This window comes from Pituophis catenifer, unplaced genomic scaffold, assembly GCF_029215685.1.
Source record: "Pituophis catenifer annectens isolate HBS135680 unplaced genomic scaffold, rPitCat1.0.hap2 SCAF_3, whole genome shotgun sequence".
Lineage (NCBI taxonomy): Eukaryota > Metazoa > Chordata > Lepidosauria > Squamata > Colubridae > Pituophis > Pituophis catenifer.
The window spans coordinates 95,817,918-95,836,547 of record NW_027256883.1 but is presented as its reverse complement, the minus strand read 5'-3'; the positions used below and the strand labels follow the sequence as shown (position 1 = coordinate 95,836,547).

The following is an 18,630-nucleotide window of genomic DNA, read 5'->3' as shown; positions in this document are numbered from 1 at the left end:
CAAGTTTGATTACTGCAGTGCATCAGAGAGAGAGAGAGAGAGTGTGTGTTCTTAATTGCTATCTGTTTTCTTAATACAAGTCACAATTTCTTTTTTCCCCTTTTTATAGGTCCTGCTGGGGATTTACATCTGGCTTCAATGTGAAATTAAGGTAGAAAAATGCACATAAACATGTGTTTCCTGTTAAGATTTAGTATACTCTGGTTATGCCTGAAGAGTGGGTCTTGTCTTTAGACTGTTAACTGCCAGCAAATATAAATGATTGTCCTAGATGTCAAGCGTGTCTCCTCTGTACTGGAGTGAAAATATCCACCTCCAGGTTCCCACGGAATATCATCTACAGAAAATGCTTCATGTTCTAAGGATGAAAGCCACCTAGATTCATGCACCTAGTCTATACAGTTGTTGTGGATGGTTTGCCATCTGAAAGCTCCTCAAGCTCCTGTCTGGGTCCTGTATCTGTTTCAGAAATGTCTCTGCTTCAGGCTTTGGGCCCTGTGCAGACTTGGCTGGGACAAGAGCTAGAAAAATGTGGCATTGATGCCATGATTTATACTCGCTATGTCCTCAGTCTTCTGCTGCATGATAATTATGACTACGATCTGCAGGAACAGGTATTTACATATTTTAGATGTGCTTGACTAAAAGAATAAGTATGTTTTAAATTATCTGTGTATGCTATTATAATAAATAATACATCATGGTTTCATATTTTTAGAGCAGGAAACAGGACTTTTGAAGCATATCCCAAAATTTAGATATACTCAGTGGGCTATTTGATAAAATAACCATCATGACAAATCACAGAAGGCCTTTGTAAAACTGAACTTCAAAAATAATTTGTGTTACAATTTGGAAGACAGGATATACCTTTTAAGAAACATGATTTTTAAGTCTAGTAGTACTATGTCTACAAATAGTCCTCAAGTTACAACTATTTATTTAGTGACCGTTCAGAGTTACAACAGCACTGAAAAAGTGATTTATGATTGTTTTTCACACTTATGAGTTTCAGCATCACCATGGTCACATGATCAAAATTCAAATGCTTTGCAACTGGTTCATATTTATGACAGTTGCAGTGTCCCATGTGATTACTTTTTGTGACCTTCTGGCAAGTAAAGTCATTGGGGAAGCCAGATTCACTTAACAATTGTGTAATTAACAACTACAGTGATTTGCTTAATAACTGTATCAAGAAAGGTAAAATGGGGCAAAACTCACTTAACAAATGGCTCACTTAGCAACATATTTATCTTTGAGTCCAATTGTGGTCAAAAGTTGAGGGCTACTTTTATTAGAAAGGCATTGTATTTTAAAAGTCTTAAACATTTGTCGTGAACTGTGCTAAATCTTTTTAGATCCTTTTAAAAAAGAAAATTTTAAAGAACAGAAAAGTCTACCTTCGCTGTACTAAGCTGCGGTTTTAAATCATGCTTTAATTATACGAGTTTAGAAACTGCGGGCAGAAACTGGCTTTATCCATTGCCCTGCCACATTCCCACTGGTGTGCCTCTTTTTCCCTTTGCCCCATTCTGCTACGCTACAATTCAGTCCTACTATCCTGACTTTGCTGTGCTCCAATGCCTCATTGCCCTCCTTGCTCCCATTCCCTTGAATTCTTTTATTCCTTGGTGCATCTTCCCATCCTCCTTGTCTTCTATTTTTGCAGCATTTTCATTACTGTCCCTAGCTTCTCTTTTTGCATGTGCTGTACTCTGCAGAATGCTGATATCCCCTTCTTTTTTCATTCTGTGTTTTTCCCTTCCTCATCTCTACCTCATCCCATTGCTTTCATTTAGCTCCCCACAACTTTCCTGGTGTTCTTTCACGTCCTGCTGTACTTTTCCTTCCCATTTGTTTTCTAGTCATTTACCTATACTCATTAAATGCAAATGCTTTTTTATTCTATTTCAGTCACATACAGCTTTCATACACCACTTTAATTGGATTTTCTTTGCTCCCCACCCCATCTAATATTATGTGTCCATTAATGTATGCATATATCAAGGTGTGTGGGCATACATATTAGTGTCTTTTTGTGTATGCATATTCAGCTTTTTAAAAAATCTGAATAAATAATCCAGCAGTTCTCTCCTGTCCCAATTTATTTGGAAGTAGGAGAAATCTGGACTAAACAACTGAAATTACTTTGGGAATGTGCTTTGTACCCTGCATCTCAAAATATGTGTGGTTCTTAGCTAGCTAACAAGTAGACTACTGAATAGACATGTTTTGAAAACCACTGTGCTTGGTTTTGTGTTTTGTATTTTTCATTTAAGCTATTCATTTTAAAAGCTCTACAATATGTATTTCTGCTCAAAAATATTAAATGAATAGTATATTCCTGAAGCTAGGTTAAGTGCTTTGTTCTATGTTGTGAAACACAGTTGGGAAGACTTTTTTCCCGTTGGGGACACGCTCCAGTCAGGAGGGCAGAATTCAGAGCTGGGTGGGCTTTTTCTTCTCCAATTGGTAGAAATCTTGAATGGTTAATTGCAGAGACCTTCTAAAGTTAGATCAAAAGCTAAATATTGCCCACCTTATAGAAAAGTAGTTATTGAGAGAAAACTGAAAACTTTGTTCAAGTGAAATGAGATTGGTGGCTTTTTTAGCGAAGGGACTTGGCTAACGAAATGTCCAGGTATTTTTAATTGGGAACCTAAAACATTTTTTTCTCCCAAGCATTGTTATGCTTTGTATTTAAATTGTATAAATTGTGTGTTCTGTATTGGGATGTAGAATTATGCTTTTTGCTCTTACTGTAAAGGTAAAGGTTCCCCTCGCACATATGTGCTAGTCATTCCTGACTCTAGGGAGCGATGCTCATCTCCGTTTCAAAGCCGAAGAGCCAGCGCTGTCCAAAGACGTCTCCGTGGTCATGTGGCCGTCATGACTAAATGCCAAAGGCGCACGGAACGCTGTTACCTTCCCACCAAAGGTGGTCCCTATTTTTCTACTTGCAATTTTTATGTGCTTTCAAACTGCTAGATTGGCAGAAGCTGGGACAAGTAATGGGAGCTCACCCTATTATGCAGCACTAGGGATTTATAACACATCCCTAGTGTTATATAATGTATTTATAACACAGATCTTACTGTGCTATATAATAATTATCTTGTATTCTTTTCATGTTAGTTTTCTGTTTTTTAACTGCTCATTGAAAAACTTCTCATTTGTAACTACTCATTTATTAGACCATTCATATAAGTGACTAACTTATGATGGTCTAGAAAAGCTATGGTTACAATATTATGCGAGTAATCGCTCTTCCTTAAAATATTTTTTTTTAAAAGTCGCAAGAATGCTATTATCACTATGTTGGCTTATATTAGGTTTCCCACACCATCCTTTATATGATACTCTTCAGATAATGTTTTGTGAGTACCTGAGTTGTGAAGGAGTTAGGAAAAACTTGCTGTGGCCGACTTGCCCCGGCCAATTCACCATGGGACAATTCAACGTGATATAACTCAAGAGAGGGACAATTGAATTGCAGCAGGCCTTGTCTTGCTTTATGGTTGAACCTTCTCAGGTTAGAAGTCCTTGAGGCTAGAGTGAGCTGCAATTCTACTTGTCCCTCTCTTGAGTTATCCTGAGGCGAGTTGGTTACAGCAAGTTATCCCACAGTGAATTGTCCCATGGTTAGTCAGTCAGGGCACGTTCCAGTTTGAAGCCTCCCATTGGCCTAAAGTCCTAGCCCTTATTGCTTTGCTGTCATGCGTAAAAAGAAGATCATGGCTGGGAAATGTATTTAAAAGCTGCACTCATGTATTCAATATTATACAGTGTTGCAATCACCATTCTTAAGGCTTAGATTCTGAACTAACAGGGCAGCACATTCATTACTTTCTATAATTCTTCATAATTTGTAGGAAAGAATTAAATGTTAATTTATTGTAAAGTTCATGTTTTAATTCCAGATATGAGCATCAAACATTCTTGGAAATATTTGCTTACACATTGTTTGACATGTCACTTGTCTGCTACATCTTTTCTGCCCCCTTCCAAGTTCATCTCTGCTTTCTGTGCTGCAGTCTTCTTGGGGAAGACTTATGCAGTGCTAAGGGGGGGGTCTCAGAAAAAAATTGGTAGGGCTTTTTCTTAGGCATTGAGCACTTACTTTCATAGCCCTGTTTTGACTCTAGGAAAGTGTCTTTCTTGTCACACCTTAATGCTGAATAAATAGGCTACATTGCCAACCAATGCAAATTGCAAAATGTGCTTTTGCTTTATTTGGGGTATTTGCATATACATATCCTGTGTTCCAGGATTTCAGTTGATATGGCTTATTGATTACTTTTGCAGGTGTTGAAATAAAAGTAGTTATATTTGTTCTGCTGCTTCTTTCTAGAAATCTTAACTCTTGTTCCTCAAAGGAACCATCTCTTCAACTGCATTATACTTTGCAGAAAGTAATACAATTCCTAGTAAATATAGAGATGCTTATTGTTGTACAGAGATGTAATTTGGCATGCTTATTCTGTATATAAAATTGCTGCTTTATATGAGAAATTAGGTGCAGAGAATCTGTTGTTACTTTCTTTTCCTACATCAGTTCTACGTGTACCATAGAATAAAATAGAAAAATCAGAGGAAATAGATAATTTGAAAGCTTGAAACTTGAAAGCCAAATGCCAAAGAACTCTTTGCTTTATCATTTTGTCTCTGTATGTCTTTCTGATACATTAATATAGCTTTGTTTAACCTTTTTCTAGTATATTATTTCTTATTTTAATTGTCTTAAATAGTATAATTTAATTTCTAGCACCTAGCTTGCGTAGAAGCAATATTTCTGGTACAATTTATGTTGCAAGCATCTGATAAGCCGTGGCTTCTTTTCTGCTCAAGTGCATTGAAGAAAAGGGAGACTTGTTATAATATAATTCAGGGGAAAAGGAAAGAAAGAAGAAAGGATTTAAGATACCATTGTATATTAAGTAATTTTTTAAAAAAGCAGGATTGAACCATAGAAGAAATAATCCAAACAAATGAGAGCCAGTAGTTTGGATGACTAGGAAGTATACATGAGATTTTTCTGTTGAATTGTGTATCTTTGATATGAGTCTGCTCACATTCACTAGCAAGGTCAATCTACATTGGTGCTTAAAAGTTTGTGAAATCTTTTGAATTTTCAATATTTCTGCATAAATGTAAATATGCCTCAAATATAATCTGTTCTCCTTGCAAGTTCTAAAACTAGATAAAGAGAACCCAGTGAAGCAAATAAGTCAAAATATTATATGTGTTTATTCATTGAGGAAAATTATCAACTTGAGATCATTGGGGAGTAAAAAAAGCCCATAGTCTTTGAATTGTCATGCAGAAGGAGTCAGTCACTAAATGGCAGCATATGAGCTGTGACATAATGAAAAATTGCTAATATTTTCAGTTACACGGATAGAGGGAGTTTTTTTAGTTCTTCTCATGGTAAGTATGATATTGGATTGGGATTATATCAGCTTTAGCCTTTCCATTTCAGGCAAAATCTGCTTATCCAGAGACTCTTAAGGACAACTTGAGTGTTTTAACCCCCCCCTCCCCACTTTTGCTTTTAGTTGTTTCATGTCCTTTTTTCTCCAGTTCTTGTACATTTAACTTGAACATTGTGTTGTTGCTGGTTTCATTAACTTCTTTATTTGGTGTTTAATATTCTGGTTAATGGAATACAGTTTGCATAGTTCCTGTTTTAGTGTCATTTTGGCATAAAGTCAATTTAATTTTCCTCGTCAGTAAGTTGGTTTTTACCCACTTTTATTATCTGCTATTTTAAGATGTTGCCACTACTAATTTCAATAAATATTACTAATATTACATTGCATTTTGAATAGTAAAAATAGTAAAACTGGAGAAATCTCTTGGAAGGATGGGGTATGGAATATATATATTTATCCATACCCAAATATATAAACCAAGAATTGTAGTAAATAGGCTCTATATATATCTGTAGTTAATCTTTCCAGAGTCATACTCCCTCAAGTGTCTTCCTTAAAAATTATTAAGTGTTGCAAAAACAATATACAAGAAAATATTACAGTTATTATGATTTTCAATTTTTTTTAGGAGAATGACATCTTCCTGGGCTGGGAAAAAGGAGCTTACAAAAAATGGGGGAAAAGTAAGAAAAAGTGCTCTGATCTTACACTAGAAGAAATGAAGAAACAGGCTGCTGTTCAATGTCTTCGCTCTGCTTCTGATGAAGTAAGGACTAACAATATAGTTAGTTATGTTTAAATTCTGATCCTTAATTGTGATATAAAATTATAATTTTGTTCATTTTTAAAAATCTAGTTAAAATTGTTATTTTGGAAATAATTTTCAATATATTTAAATGGAATAGAATGGAATCTGTATTTAATGTGAACATGTTAAGTTCTGCATTTGCCATTTATTAAACTTAAATCCATAATCATTTATAAAAGGATTAAAATAGGCTGACCACAAGTAACCCCTAAGCAGTTCTTAAGAGGCTCATTACTTTTGTTGTACATGGGTAAAGCTTCAGGTTTTCGCATTAATGTTTTGTTGATAAAATTAATTTAAATAATGAGATTTAAAATTTTAAAAAAACTTTTAAAAAATTTAAACTTAAAAATGGAAAGTAAAAGTAAGGAAGATACAATTTAAGTACTGCTCAGAATAATCTTTCACTAATTTTAAGAATTTATTTTTTGGATTGTATTCCTTTTGCAAAGAAATTGCTATTTGGAAAAGAAAGATTCTTTAAAGTCACTTACAACTAATTCTTCAGGATGGGAAGGATAAAAAATAAAGCCACAAATAGTCAATGGTGTACAGAGTTCATGTTAAAGGCAATTTACAAATTAGTCACTTACCGATGTAAACTAGTTATGTCGAACTTTTATATCTGTATATGTAACTATGAAAACGTATTCTATATTTCTTTTTGTTTCTTTTTGTTTCTTTTTATTATAACGTTATGTTTTCTATTTGCATATTGTATTAAATTATGGAAAGTGTATTATATTATAGAAAGAGGAGTAACTTCTGGGTTGTTTTAAATTTATTTGTAAGAGAGAGAGTTTAGTGTAGTGGCTCAGGCATCAGGCTAGAACTCGGGAAACCATCAGTTCTAGTCCCACCTTTGGCACAAAGGCAGCTGGGTAACCTTTGGCCCATCATTCTCTCTCAACCCTAGGAAGTGGACATTGGGAAAATCACTTCTGAAATCTTGTCAAGAAAAGTGTAGGAACTTATCTAGCAGTCGCTTGGAGGCAACACTGATTCAAAGAAACCATAAAAAATGTGTATAGGTAGTCCTCGACTTACAACCATTAATTTAGTGACTTTGAAGTTACAATGGCATTGAAAACAATGACTTATAGCACTTACCAATAGCACTTGGATTTATATACCACTTCATAGTGCTTTTACAGCTCTAAGCAGTTTACAGAGTCAGTATATTGCCCCCAACAATCTGGGTCCTCATTTTACCCACCTCGGAAGGATGGAAGGCTGAGTCAACCTTGAGCTGGTGAGATCTGAACTGCCGAACTTCAACTAGCAGTCAGCCAAAGTAGCCTGCAGTACTGCACCCTAACTACTGTGCCACCTCGGCTCTAGTGTGAACACTTTTCACCCTTACGACTGTTGCAGTGCCCCCATGGTCACTTGATTAAAATTCAGACGTTTGGCAATTTATGATTATTGCAGTGTCCTGAGGTCATCACCTTTTGTGACTTTCTGACAAGCAAAGTCAATGGAGAAGCCAGATTCACAATACAGTGCAGTGATTCATTTAACAACTCAGGCAGGAAAAAACATAAAATGGGGCAAAACTCACTTAATAACTATCTTGCTTGGCAATGGAAATTTTGGGCTCAATTGTGGTCATAATCATCAGTCCCATTTAAGCCAAACATTAACTGTTTGCTAGCTTCTGCTTGAATAAATCCAGTATAAGAGAGCTACTGCTTCTCTGGATAATTGATTATATAGCTCAGGGGTCCCCAACCCCTGGGCTGTGCAAGTGGCAGACAGGTCTGTGAAGTTTCATTTCCGCATGCGCAGGAGCTAGGATGCGTGCACAAAACCATCTCCCCCCCCACTGCCCCAACTGCTGCTGCCGGTCCATGGAGCTAGAAAGGTTGGGGATCACTGATATAGCTCATTTGTTGTAAATATTAGGAAATTATTTGTAATATTCAATCAAAACCTCCCTTCCCGTAACATAAACCCATTATTCTTTCCTCTGAAATGATAAAAGAGCAGGTTTCTCATCCCCCCTTAAATATGGCAGCCTTTCAGTATTTTTTTACAAATATTTTAGGCTGCTTATGTTACGCAAATCTAAGTAACTGTCATCTCTATCCTTATGCTTCTCTCCTGAAGACTAAATATTTCCAGATCTTTTCATAAGAATCGGTTGCTAATATTCTGATAATCTGCACTGGCATTCTCAGACTTTGTTTCAGTTTGCTTGAATCCTTCTTAAGCGTACCACCCAGTACAGTACTCAAAGTGGGATCAGACTAATAAAAAATTGGTAGAACAATTACTACCTGTTATTGGGAAGCTTTATGTCTTCTTATACATTATAGATTAAAAATATAGTAAATTACTAATGGAGCTATTATGTGCTACTAGATAATTATAGACCATTGTTTCTTAACTGTATCATTGCTATGTATGTTATAATTAATTACTTCGGTTCTTAATTTTTTTAGTATTCAAAATACAGACAGGAGGATTTATTTAGGGTTGCCTTTGTGAAATTGGCATTGAATTGAAGCAAATGTCACATTAAAATCTTCTAAGGAACAACGTGATCCTTAATGGTCCTTTTCTGATATTCCTGCAACAAATGGAATGTTGTTCCCTAACAGAGAAGAAAAGAAATGGAGCATCGTTATGATTCCATATGTTGCAGGAATATCAGAAAAGCTCACATGGATTTTCAACAAACCCAACATGCATGCACACTTTAAACCAGGAACACTAAAATAGTAGCTAGTGCACGCCAATGACAAAACAGCCAGACACAAACAGTAATTTTGTATATTCAGTACAGTGCAGTGAGGCAGACCTGTACACTGGGGAAACAAAACAACAACCATTACACAAAGCATGGTACAAACACAGAAGAACCAATGCAGCAGGACAGAATTCAGCAGTCCATCTGCACCTGAAAGAAAAGGGCCACTCCTTTGAAGACAGCTAGGTTTACATTCTGGACAGAACAACTGGCTTGAAAGAGGAATCAAAGATGCTATTTATGTTAAAATTGAACAACCCTCTCTCAACAGAGGGGGAGGGATACAATACCATGTGTCTTCTCAATTCACAGTTCTACACTTGTTGCATTCTTATTCTGGTGGGCTCTGAGGACACAGATGATTTCTGAGGACCCAGGTGATTTCAACGGACCCTCAGTGTTAATCAGCTAGCTGACTACAAAGACTATAAATCTTTTCTATTCCCCACCAGTTAGTTAGAACTGAAGAAGCTTCTTGGATAAGATGTAAAACGTCTTCAAGAAAAATAAAAAAAGTCCAGTTGCTTTTTTAAAAGCACCTTTGGAACAATATACTCTTCTGCTTCATCAATTTTATTTTGGCCTTAAGACCAATCTTCCCGTTATTTAGAGATCAATAATCTGTATATCTATTTAGATGAAATCAGTGATATAAAATTGAAGAAATATATATTTTAATTTTACTGCAACTGCATGACATGCATTTTATGAAAGTTCAGCTATAAATAATTCAGTTTAGTTTTTTTTTTTAATTGCAGAGTTCTGGGATTGAGACATTAGTTGAGGAACTTTGTTCCAGGCTAAAAGATCTCCAGAGCGAACAAGGTGAGATTTCATTTTGGGATGAGATTTCTGTGGTTAGGATTTGTCTCTGAATCTATTAGATTTTTATAGATATGCTTGGCATATAATTTGCTTGTTATACTTAATACTGACTGGACAGTATTTAGCTGGATTAAACTTGTATGCCTTTTTAAAAATAGGGATTTTACAGAGTGGTTCCTTTCATTGAGATCTGCATAGAAATCATATGTGTAAAAAATGATACCAATACACAGCACTATCATTCTTGTATCAAGTCCCCTCTAGTCCCTTTATTAGATTTGGGAGATCAAGTTGTGGATTTCTGCAGTAGTAATGGGAGGGGGGGCACAGTCAGGGAATCGGAGATGAAATGCTTGGAAAGTATTTAATGCTTTTGGGGCATCAATCACTGACATGATTAATTGTTTAATAAAGCTTTGGAAGAAGCTAAAGAAATGGGAGGCTAGTGCAGCTCTTGCAGTAAGCCACTTAACTAAAGACTATTTTTATTTCTGAGTTAGGTTGAACCAGATGCTAGGTGAAATGTTGAAATTAAATGATTAAAATTAAACAATCTCACTATAGGGAAGTGGTTACTATCAGGGCAAGGGATTATTTCAGAGTTGAAGAATACATGTTGATATTAGTATGTAATCAATAGTATGGTGCCCATGGGGCTCGGAAGGTGAGATTCCCAAGAGATGAGTCATTTAAAATCTTCAAGTCATAATTTATAGTCATTAGGTTTACTCTCCAATCTTGATATGCTTGATATGACTAGCTTTAGAGAAGCAAAAGAATCAGTCTTGCCATCTTGAGAGAAAAATAGGGGGGTTGTTCCATCAGAACACAACTCATTCTAAATAATTCAACAGATTATAGTTGAATGGTCATATTTTAAGATGAGTTGGATAAAAAGTAAAGGTAAAGGAGTCCCTGCAGATTTTACACTGCTAGTCATAGCTGACTTTAGGGGGCAGTACTCATCTCTATTTCTAGGTCATTGAGTCAGTGCTGTCTTTCATAGTCATGTGGCCAGCATAACATCATACCATAGCGCAGAGCATGCGGCAAAACATGTAGCATTCTTACCTTTCCCATCAAAGTGGTACCCATTTATCTACTTGCGTTTAGATGCTTTCAAACTGCTAGATTGGCAGGGGCTGAGGCAAGTGATGGGAGCTCACTCTGTAATGCAATGGTAGGACTTGAACCACCAGAGCACAGACATTCTCTGGCATCTTTTAAACCACTAAGCCACCGTTCATTGGTTGATATGCATTACCCTCATGTTATTTATATTACAGTTACTTTGATATATAAAGAAATAATTTCAGTGACAATAGGTTACTTTGGTTAGTTATACTTTGATCCCTCAAACAATATTTAAATTCAGAATTCTGTATTTATCATGCTGTAATATAAAAAGAGAAATGTAAAGCTAATTGCACTCTTATGTGGGAAATATCTATCAATAGCAATAGCACTTAGACTTATATACTGCTTCATAGTGCTTTATAGCCCCCTCTAGGCAGTTTACAGAGTCAGCATATTGCCTTCAACAACTTGAGTCCTCATTTTACCGACCTTGGAAGGATGGAAGTCTGAGTCAACCTTGAGCCAGTCAGGATCGAACTGCTGGCAGTTGGCAGAATTAGCCTGAAATACTGAATTCTAACCACTGCGCCACCACACCACTAATTAAGAAACTTAATTATTCTCAAAATTTCCTTAGAGCGATCATAATGAAATAATATTTTGTTTTGGTCCTATTGGAAAGCTTTGAGAAAATTAGTTGTGACTATTTTAAGTATATACTGTGTACTTTTGCAACGAACTGTAAATAATGCGACTCATGGTTTAGAACTGTGTGAGAGCTTTGTCACTAATTTAATAACTGCTCTACTAATATCCAGATAGATGAAATAGTTTACTGTTAAAAAATGTGGATGATGTAATTAATCCATTTGTAAATTCAGTGTATACATTCTTAACATAAGCTTGTGGGCCAGAATATGGAATTGATGATTGTATATTTGTATTTATTTCAAAATGAGTCTGATCAGATTTTTGTACTGACTTTTTTTTTAATAGCGGAGGAGAAGATTTCAAAAAGACTTGAGGACTCTTTGCCTCCTGAAATAGATTTATCTCCAGCAGCAAAAGATCAAGTAGAAATGTATGTTGCATTTCTTAAAAAACACCCTCTTAATTATTTTATTCTTCTAAATTGGAAAAGCACACATATTTTCTGCAGTGGTATTAGCCATGAAGTAATGAATTCAAGCTATCATTTTTTATTAAAATGTTTTTAACTGATCGTTAAACTTTTTTTTTTTTTAAAAAAATTAGTATTAGTTTGGATAAACTGTTTTCATTCCAATATAGTTTCTTTTCCATTTAGTGAGTGATGACATTGATTTTTATCCTCAACAGTAACACATATATCTTTAGGTTTTTATTGTGAAATTATGTTTTTTTAGTGAAATAATGAGACGCAGATTCATAACCTGGGGGAGTAGAGAAGCGTGTCACAACCTAGAAACACCACAGCATTCTGTCCTGACATCTTGTCAACTCTATGGAGGCACCTAGACAGAGGGAAAGGGATATACAGAGTGCAAGCAATACAAATACTCTTGGAAAAATAATTTTTGGTTTATTTTACATGCTTTTTTCAGGGCAGAATTGTGGCATTATTTGTTGTTAATTACAAACTTTAGTTAATGTTCATAATTTAAGGCTCTGTTATATGCATGAATCTGATAACAGGTGGAATTGCTTTAGAGTATACAATACATAAGTTGGTATGGTCAGTAGCATTGCTAGCAGTTTTATCATGACAGTAACTCTAGTATGTTTGACATATCCAACTTCCAGTGTAGAATAATTTCAATATGAATCTGATTTGGGAAGAACATTTTGACACAATCAATGGCTGAAAACTGAGTGGCTGAGTGAGAATGGTTGAGTGAGAAAAAGCACAAAATGTAGCTGACTCCTCAAGTTACTAGGTCTGGAAGGAAGGCCTTCTGTGAGAGATGATTTTACTACTGTGTTTCCCCAAACATAAGACCTTGTCTTATTATTTTTTTGCCACCAAAAAAGGCACCAGGTCTTATTTTCAGGGGGATGTCATCCACTGACTCACCTCACTTATGTGCGTCGCCTCCGGCCTCTTTTTCACTATCAGAGGCCTTCAGGAACTTCTTCTTCGGGCAAGGCCAGCAACGCTTTCCTGAAGGCCTCTGTAGCCGATAACAGAGCTCTGGATCGATCTGGAGCTCTGTTATTGGCTACAGAGGCCTTCAGGAAAGCCTTGCCGGCTACAGCAAAACAAATGGGCCAAAGTGTGCAAGACCTGGCTGCAACTATCTGAAGGTAAGTAGTAGGGCAGCTCCACGCCCCCCCCCATCCCCACCCTACCTTAATTTTTACCTGTGCACCCTGGAGTGGGTGGGGGTCTTAATTAGGGCTTATTTTGGGGGATAGGGCTTATATTGGGTGCACGTGTAAAAATCAAGCTAGGACTTACTTTCTGAGTAGGGCATATTTTTGGGGAAACATGGTAGTATTAATTTTACTGATCCCCTGCTAAGATTAATAAGAACTAGAAGACACATCGCTTAAATAATGAGCTTGTTGCCATGGTCTTGACCATGCCAAAGGCTAGTAGATGTTTCAAGCACACCGTCAAATCAGTCCTCAACAACCTTAGCAATGTAAGCTTATAATGTTACTACAACATTTGGAAACCTTGAGAACTGAAGAGTTTTTACCTGGTAAGCAGTGAAATGGAGCCAGATTTATTTATTTATTTATTTATTTTTCATATTTGTATACCGCCCTACTCCCGAAGGACTCAGGGCGGTGAACAGCCATAATAAATACAAATACATATAGAAATTAAAAACTATTAAGAAACAGATTAAGTAATTTAATTTAATCAGATCAAGAAATACCACTCCAGAATTAGCCAGCTCTGAATGATGAGGCCATCAGTGCAGTTTGTGAAGGGGTGCAACAGTTTATCATATGCAGCTTTGGTCCCAGACCAACAATTCAGTCGTCTCAGTCATTCACAGGATCCCAGTACAAAACACCAAAGCAAGAGGAAACAAACTATTTATTCATAGTTATTATGAATCTGTTCAAAAATTGCAGAGCAACTCTATTTTATCTTGTAGTCTCTCTCAGTCTCTGTAAAAGACCAATACTGTTCTGCCCATTTCAGTCGATTTGAAAATAATTGTTAGAATTCTGTAGTTTATCTGTTGAACAACCACCAAGCTTATTCTTATATAAAAGGAGGAAAATTACCTTTCCCAACGTGGCGCTCAACAGAAATGTTGAATTACCTATCCCCAGATAGCAAATAAAAATAGAATATTTCAACTGTGTATTAATATTTACTGGAAAAAGTGTGTAATCATATTTTGTTTTATTTTAACTACAGTGACAATATTTAACTTATTAACCACTTAATAGTTTTTGAAGTATAGTAATAGTTTATTTTTTCCTTAGAGATGAGCTAAATAATATATTGATTAGTAAGATTTGTGTTTTAAAACATTATAGGTCATAAAAAATAATAAAAGTGAATGTTGATAGTAAAACCATTAATGTTTAGTTGGTCTTGAAACTGCCTTTTGGTCTGATTCTCCAAAACATGACACTGCATGTTTATCCTTTTTTTCTCTCAGGTATTATGAGGCTTTTCCACCTCTTTCCCAGAAACCAGTTTGCCTGCAAGAAATCATGACTGTGTGGAATAAATCCAAAATGTGTTCTTACTCCAGTACCTCCTCATCTTCCACTGTCCCAGCAACTAGCACAGATACATCATCTCCAAAGGACTGCATTAGTGAAAATGAAGCATCCAAAGAGAGAAATAGTAACAAAGCATCTGTAACTATACAAGAGAGAGCCACAGAGAAGAATGACAAAGATGAAAAAGAGAATAAATTTGGAAATCGTATTGAAGGAAAATCTGTTTCATACAAAAAGCAATTCCGACATAAATCTGAGGGGAAGATACGTCTTCGATCCTGGTCTTCTGGCTCCAGTGAAGAAGGTTCAAATTCTAGTGGCAATCATGGTGAATTAAAAGCAGCTACAAAATATGTAAAAATAAGGCATAAAACAAGGGAGGCTCGGGGTAAAAAAGGATGGAATGGACAAAGTAAGTATTTGCCAAAAGCTGGTGAAAAAACTGAAAGGAAAATTCCTGGCAGCAGCAATGGCTCCATCAAACAACTATGTAAAAGAGGTAAACGGCCATTAAAAGAAATTAGACGAAAAGAAGGTGGAAACCATGAGAGAAAAGAGCTATATTTTGATAGCAGGAATGAAACTGAGTATAAGGAAGAGCCTTTGTGGTATACTGAGCCAATTACAGAATATTTTGTTCCCCTGACTAGAAAAAGTAAGCTTGAGACGACATACCGCAACAAGCAAGAAGATGTATGTGATGCAACATCAGAGGCTGTAGAAGAATTAGCTGAATCAGTGCAAGGTCTTTGCATTAGTAACAACAATAATATTAATAAAACATACCTCGCAGCAGGTACTTTCATTGATGGTCATTTTGTGGAAATGCCTGCCGTTTTAAATGAGGATATTAGCCTCACTAGGACCTCAATATGTTCTCCACCAGAGGACGATATACATTTAGATGGTGTTCATCTGTCAGAACTAACACACTTCTATGAAGTGGATATTGATCAATCCATGTTGGATTCTGGTGCCTCAGGCAAGATGCAAGGAGAAAGTCGGATTTTGAATATGATTCGGCAGAAAAGCAGAGAAGGAACTGATTTTGAGGCAGAATGTTGCATAGTGTTTGATGGAATGGAATTGAAAGGGGAAAGTGCAATATGGGCAGATTCAGCCACCTCTGGTGCGGAAGGGTGGTTCTTGCAAGATCTTAGTAATTTAGCTCAATTTTGGGAGTGCTGTTCAACTTCTAGCTCTGGTGATGCAGATGGGGAAAGTTTTGGGGGAGATTCTCCTGTTAGACTTTCCCCATCCTTAGACAGCACAATGCTTAATTCATACATGCTTGCAGGCAATCAAGAGCTGTTTTCAGATACTAATGAAGGGTCTGGTTTAAATTCTTTTTCAGTGTTTGAAGTGCAATGCAGTAATTCTGTTTTACCATTTCCTTTTGAAAAACTAAATTTGGGAAATGAAAATACAGATTCTAGTAGCAATGTTGGTATGTTTGGGAAAACACAGTCAAGATTGTTAATATGGACCAAAAATAGTGCCTTTGATGAAAATGAACACTGTTCTAATCTGTCAACAAGAACTTGTAGTCCATGGTCATATTCTGAAGAAACACGTTCAGACAATGAAACTTTAAATATTCCACTTGAAGAATCCCCTCAATTTAACTCTGATGATATTAATTATATAGTTCCCAGGGTATCTTCAAGTTACATAGATGAAGAAATTGTAGATTTTTTGCAGGAGGAAACCTGCCAGGAACAGACAAGATCTTTAGGAGAAATACCTACTTTAATTTTCACAAAAAAGTCAAAATTAGAATCTGTTTGTGGTATTCAGTTAGAACAAAAAACAGAAGATAAAGAATATGAGACTCCACAAGTATGTAGTGACAGTAGCCCGCATGAAGATGACTATGGCTCAGGAGTTATGAAAGATATCTGGACAAATATGACAGATGAAAATTCTGCAGCAATTATAGAAATAGAAGGAATAGAAGAGGAACTGTTTCCAACTGATGTAAATCATTATTGTTGCTGCTTAAATGATGCAAAGGTAGAAATTCTCCAAGGTCCAAACAAAGCAGTGCAAAGATCAGAATACCACCTTTGGGAAGGTCAGAAAGAAAATTTAGAGAAAAGAGGCTTTGCTTCAACCAATTTATCAGAAGTAGATTGTGGAGATTATACTACACCCTCTAAATCATGGGATGTTAACCAAGATAAAGAAAGTTCATTTATTCTTGGTGGTGTGTATGGGGAACTGAAAACTTTCAACAGTGATGCAGAATGGGCAATAGTGCCCCCAAATCACCCAAAAGGAAACTTACTACAGTGTGCAGCTTCTGATGTAGTCACAATAGCTGGTACAGATGTCTTTATGACACCAGGAAATAGCTTTACTCCTGGTCACAGACAATTATGGAGACCTTTTGTATCATTTGAGCAGAGTGAGCATTTGAAATGTGGTGATCATGGATTAAATAGAGGTTTTTCTTTTATCTTCCATGAAGACTTGTTAGAAGCTTGCAGTAATTTTCAAGGTGAAGAGTCTGGTCTTGAATATTCTTTCTCTTCCTTTGACCTAAATAATCCATTTTCACAAGTTCTTCATGTCGAATGTACATTTGAACCAGAAGGAATTACATCCTTCAGCCCTTGCTTTAAACCCAAATCAATCCTTTGCTCTGATTCTGACAGAGACGCTTTTCGCCCTAGAATATGTGGTGCTGGGAGGACGCAGTACAGAGCAATACGGATTTCTCCTAGGACTCACTTTCGCCCTATTTCTGCATCTGAACTTTCTCCATGTGGTGGAAGTGAATCTGATTTTGAATCGGAGAAAGATGAGGGGAATATTCTTGTCTCTTCTCAAGCTGAACCATTTGATGATCCACAAGCAGATCTCAAACCACTGGAAGAGGATGCAGAAAAAGAAGGGCATTATTATGGGAAATTAGAACTTGAGTCTGGAAAGTTCTTTCCTACATTAAAAAAGTGTGGGATGGAAAAGAGTGCGCAGACATCTCTGGATTCCCAGGAAGAATCATCTGGAATATTGCTGGTAGAAAATGAAAGTTCTTGCTTAGAATGCAGTATGAAAGATGTGCAAGATACAATGGCTGTGAAAAATTCTGAAGCTAGCTGCAATGTTGTGGAGCCACAGGAAGAAGAAGACAAGTCTTGCAGTTGTAAAGAAAACTCATCAGTGCAACTGAAAGAGGTATGTCCTTGAGAATTGTGCATTGTATAGATAAGTTACAGGTTTCAGTAAAATGATATATAATTCAATCGATTTAATGCCTTTAAAATATATCAGTATGATATATTCCTGATTTCACAAGAATTAGTAACCTTTTCCAATCCAAGATGCTACTGTGCAATCTTAATTTTTTTTCCTGCACAAAGATTAATGTTTGAAACAAAAAAGTATTCTAACTGAGCATCTGCCTACTTTCTCAGGTGCCTGGAAGAAGTGATATAATTCTGTTCTGAAAATGAACATAGAAGGGAAAAGAGAACAGAAAAGTTTCTAGGACACATTTCTTTATCTGGTAGGGGTAGGGATTATATTACATTGAGTCCTCCCCCTTTTCTTGCAAATAAACATATATCATTGCTTTTGTGCATTTATTTATGCATTTGTCAGCCATTCATTCATGTCCGACTCTTGGCCACTCTATGGATTGGCACTCTTCATGCTTCTCTGTCTCACACTGCCTCCTTCAGATTCTCCATGGTCATCTTGGTATCATCCTTTATAATATCCAGCCAGTAGGTGCTAGGGCGGCCCTTTCTCTTTTTTCCGTTGATCACTCCCAGCACAACTGACTTTTGAGTGAGTCAGCTCCCATGACATGGCCAAAGTATGATAGCATTTATTTGGCAGTCTTGGCTTCAAGTGATATTTTGGTGAGGCTCAGTCTAGGACCTGTTTGTGATTTTTGCAGTCCATGGGATGTGTAATAGTTGTCTCCAGTGTGCACTTATTTCGCTAGTCAAAATAGGTGTTAACCCTTAACTTTAAGAGGAAAAATGAAAAAGAAGTTATTGAATATAAAAATGTACAAGAAGATAATACCTAAGTAACATTTAATGTTTATG

The 18,630-nt window shown here is 36.3% G+C and overlaps 1 protein-coding gene across 2 annotated transcripts in view; it reads left to right on the top strand.

The window, feature by feature from the left end:
* The window catches only part of KIAA0232 (KIAA0232 ortholog), a 106,910-nt gene that overhangs the window by 50,836 nt on the left and 37,444 nt on the right, over positions 1–18,630 (top strand). The window contains exons 3-8 of one of the 2 annotated variants that reach the window (XM_070940803.1): positions 110–151; positions 272–614; positions 6,064–6,201; positions 9,754–9,820; positions 11,894–11,978; positions 14,503–17,749. In XM_070940803.1, the coding sequence (XP_070796904.1) occupies positions 384–614; positions 6,064–6,201; positions 9,754–9,820; positions 11,894–11,978; positions 14,503–17,749 (3,768 nt within the window). In that variant the 5' untranslated portion in view covers positions 110–151; positions 272–383. The remainder of the gene's footprint in view (positions 1–109; positions 152–271; positions 615–6,063; positions 6,202–9,753; positions 9,821–11,893; positions 11,979–14,502; positions 17,750–18,630) is intronic. The other variant, XM_070940804.1, reaches the window with a different exon arrangement.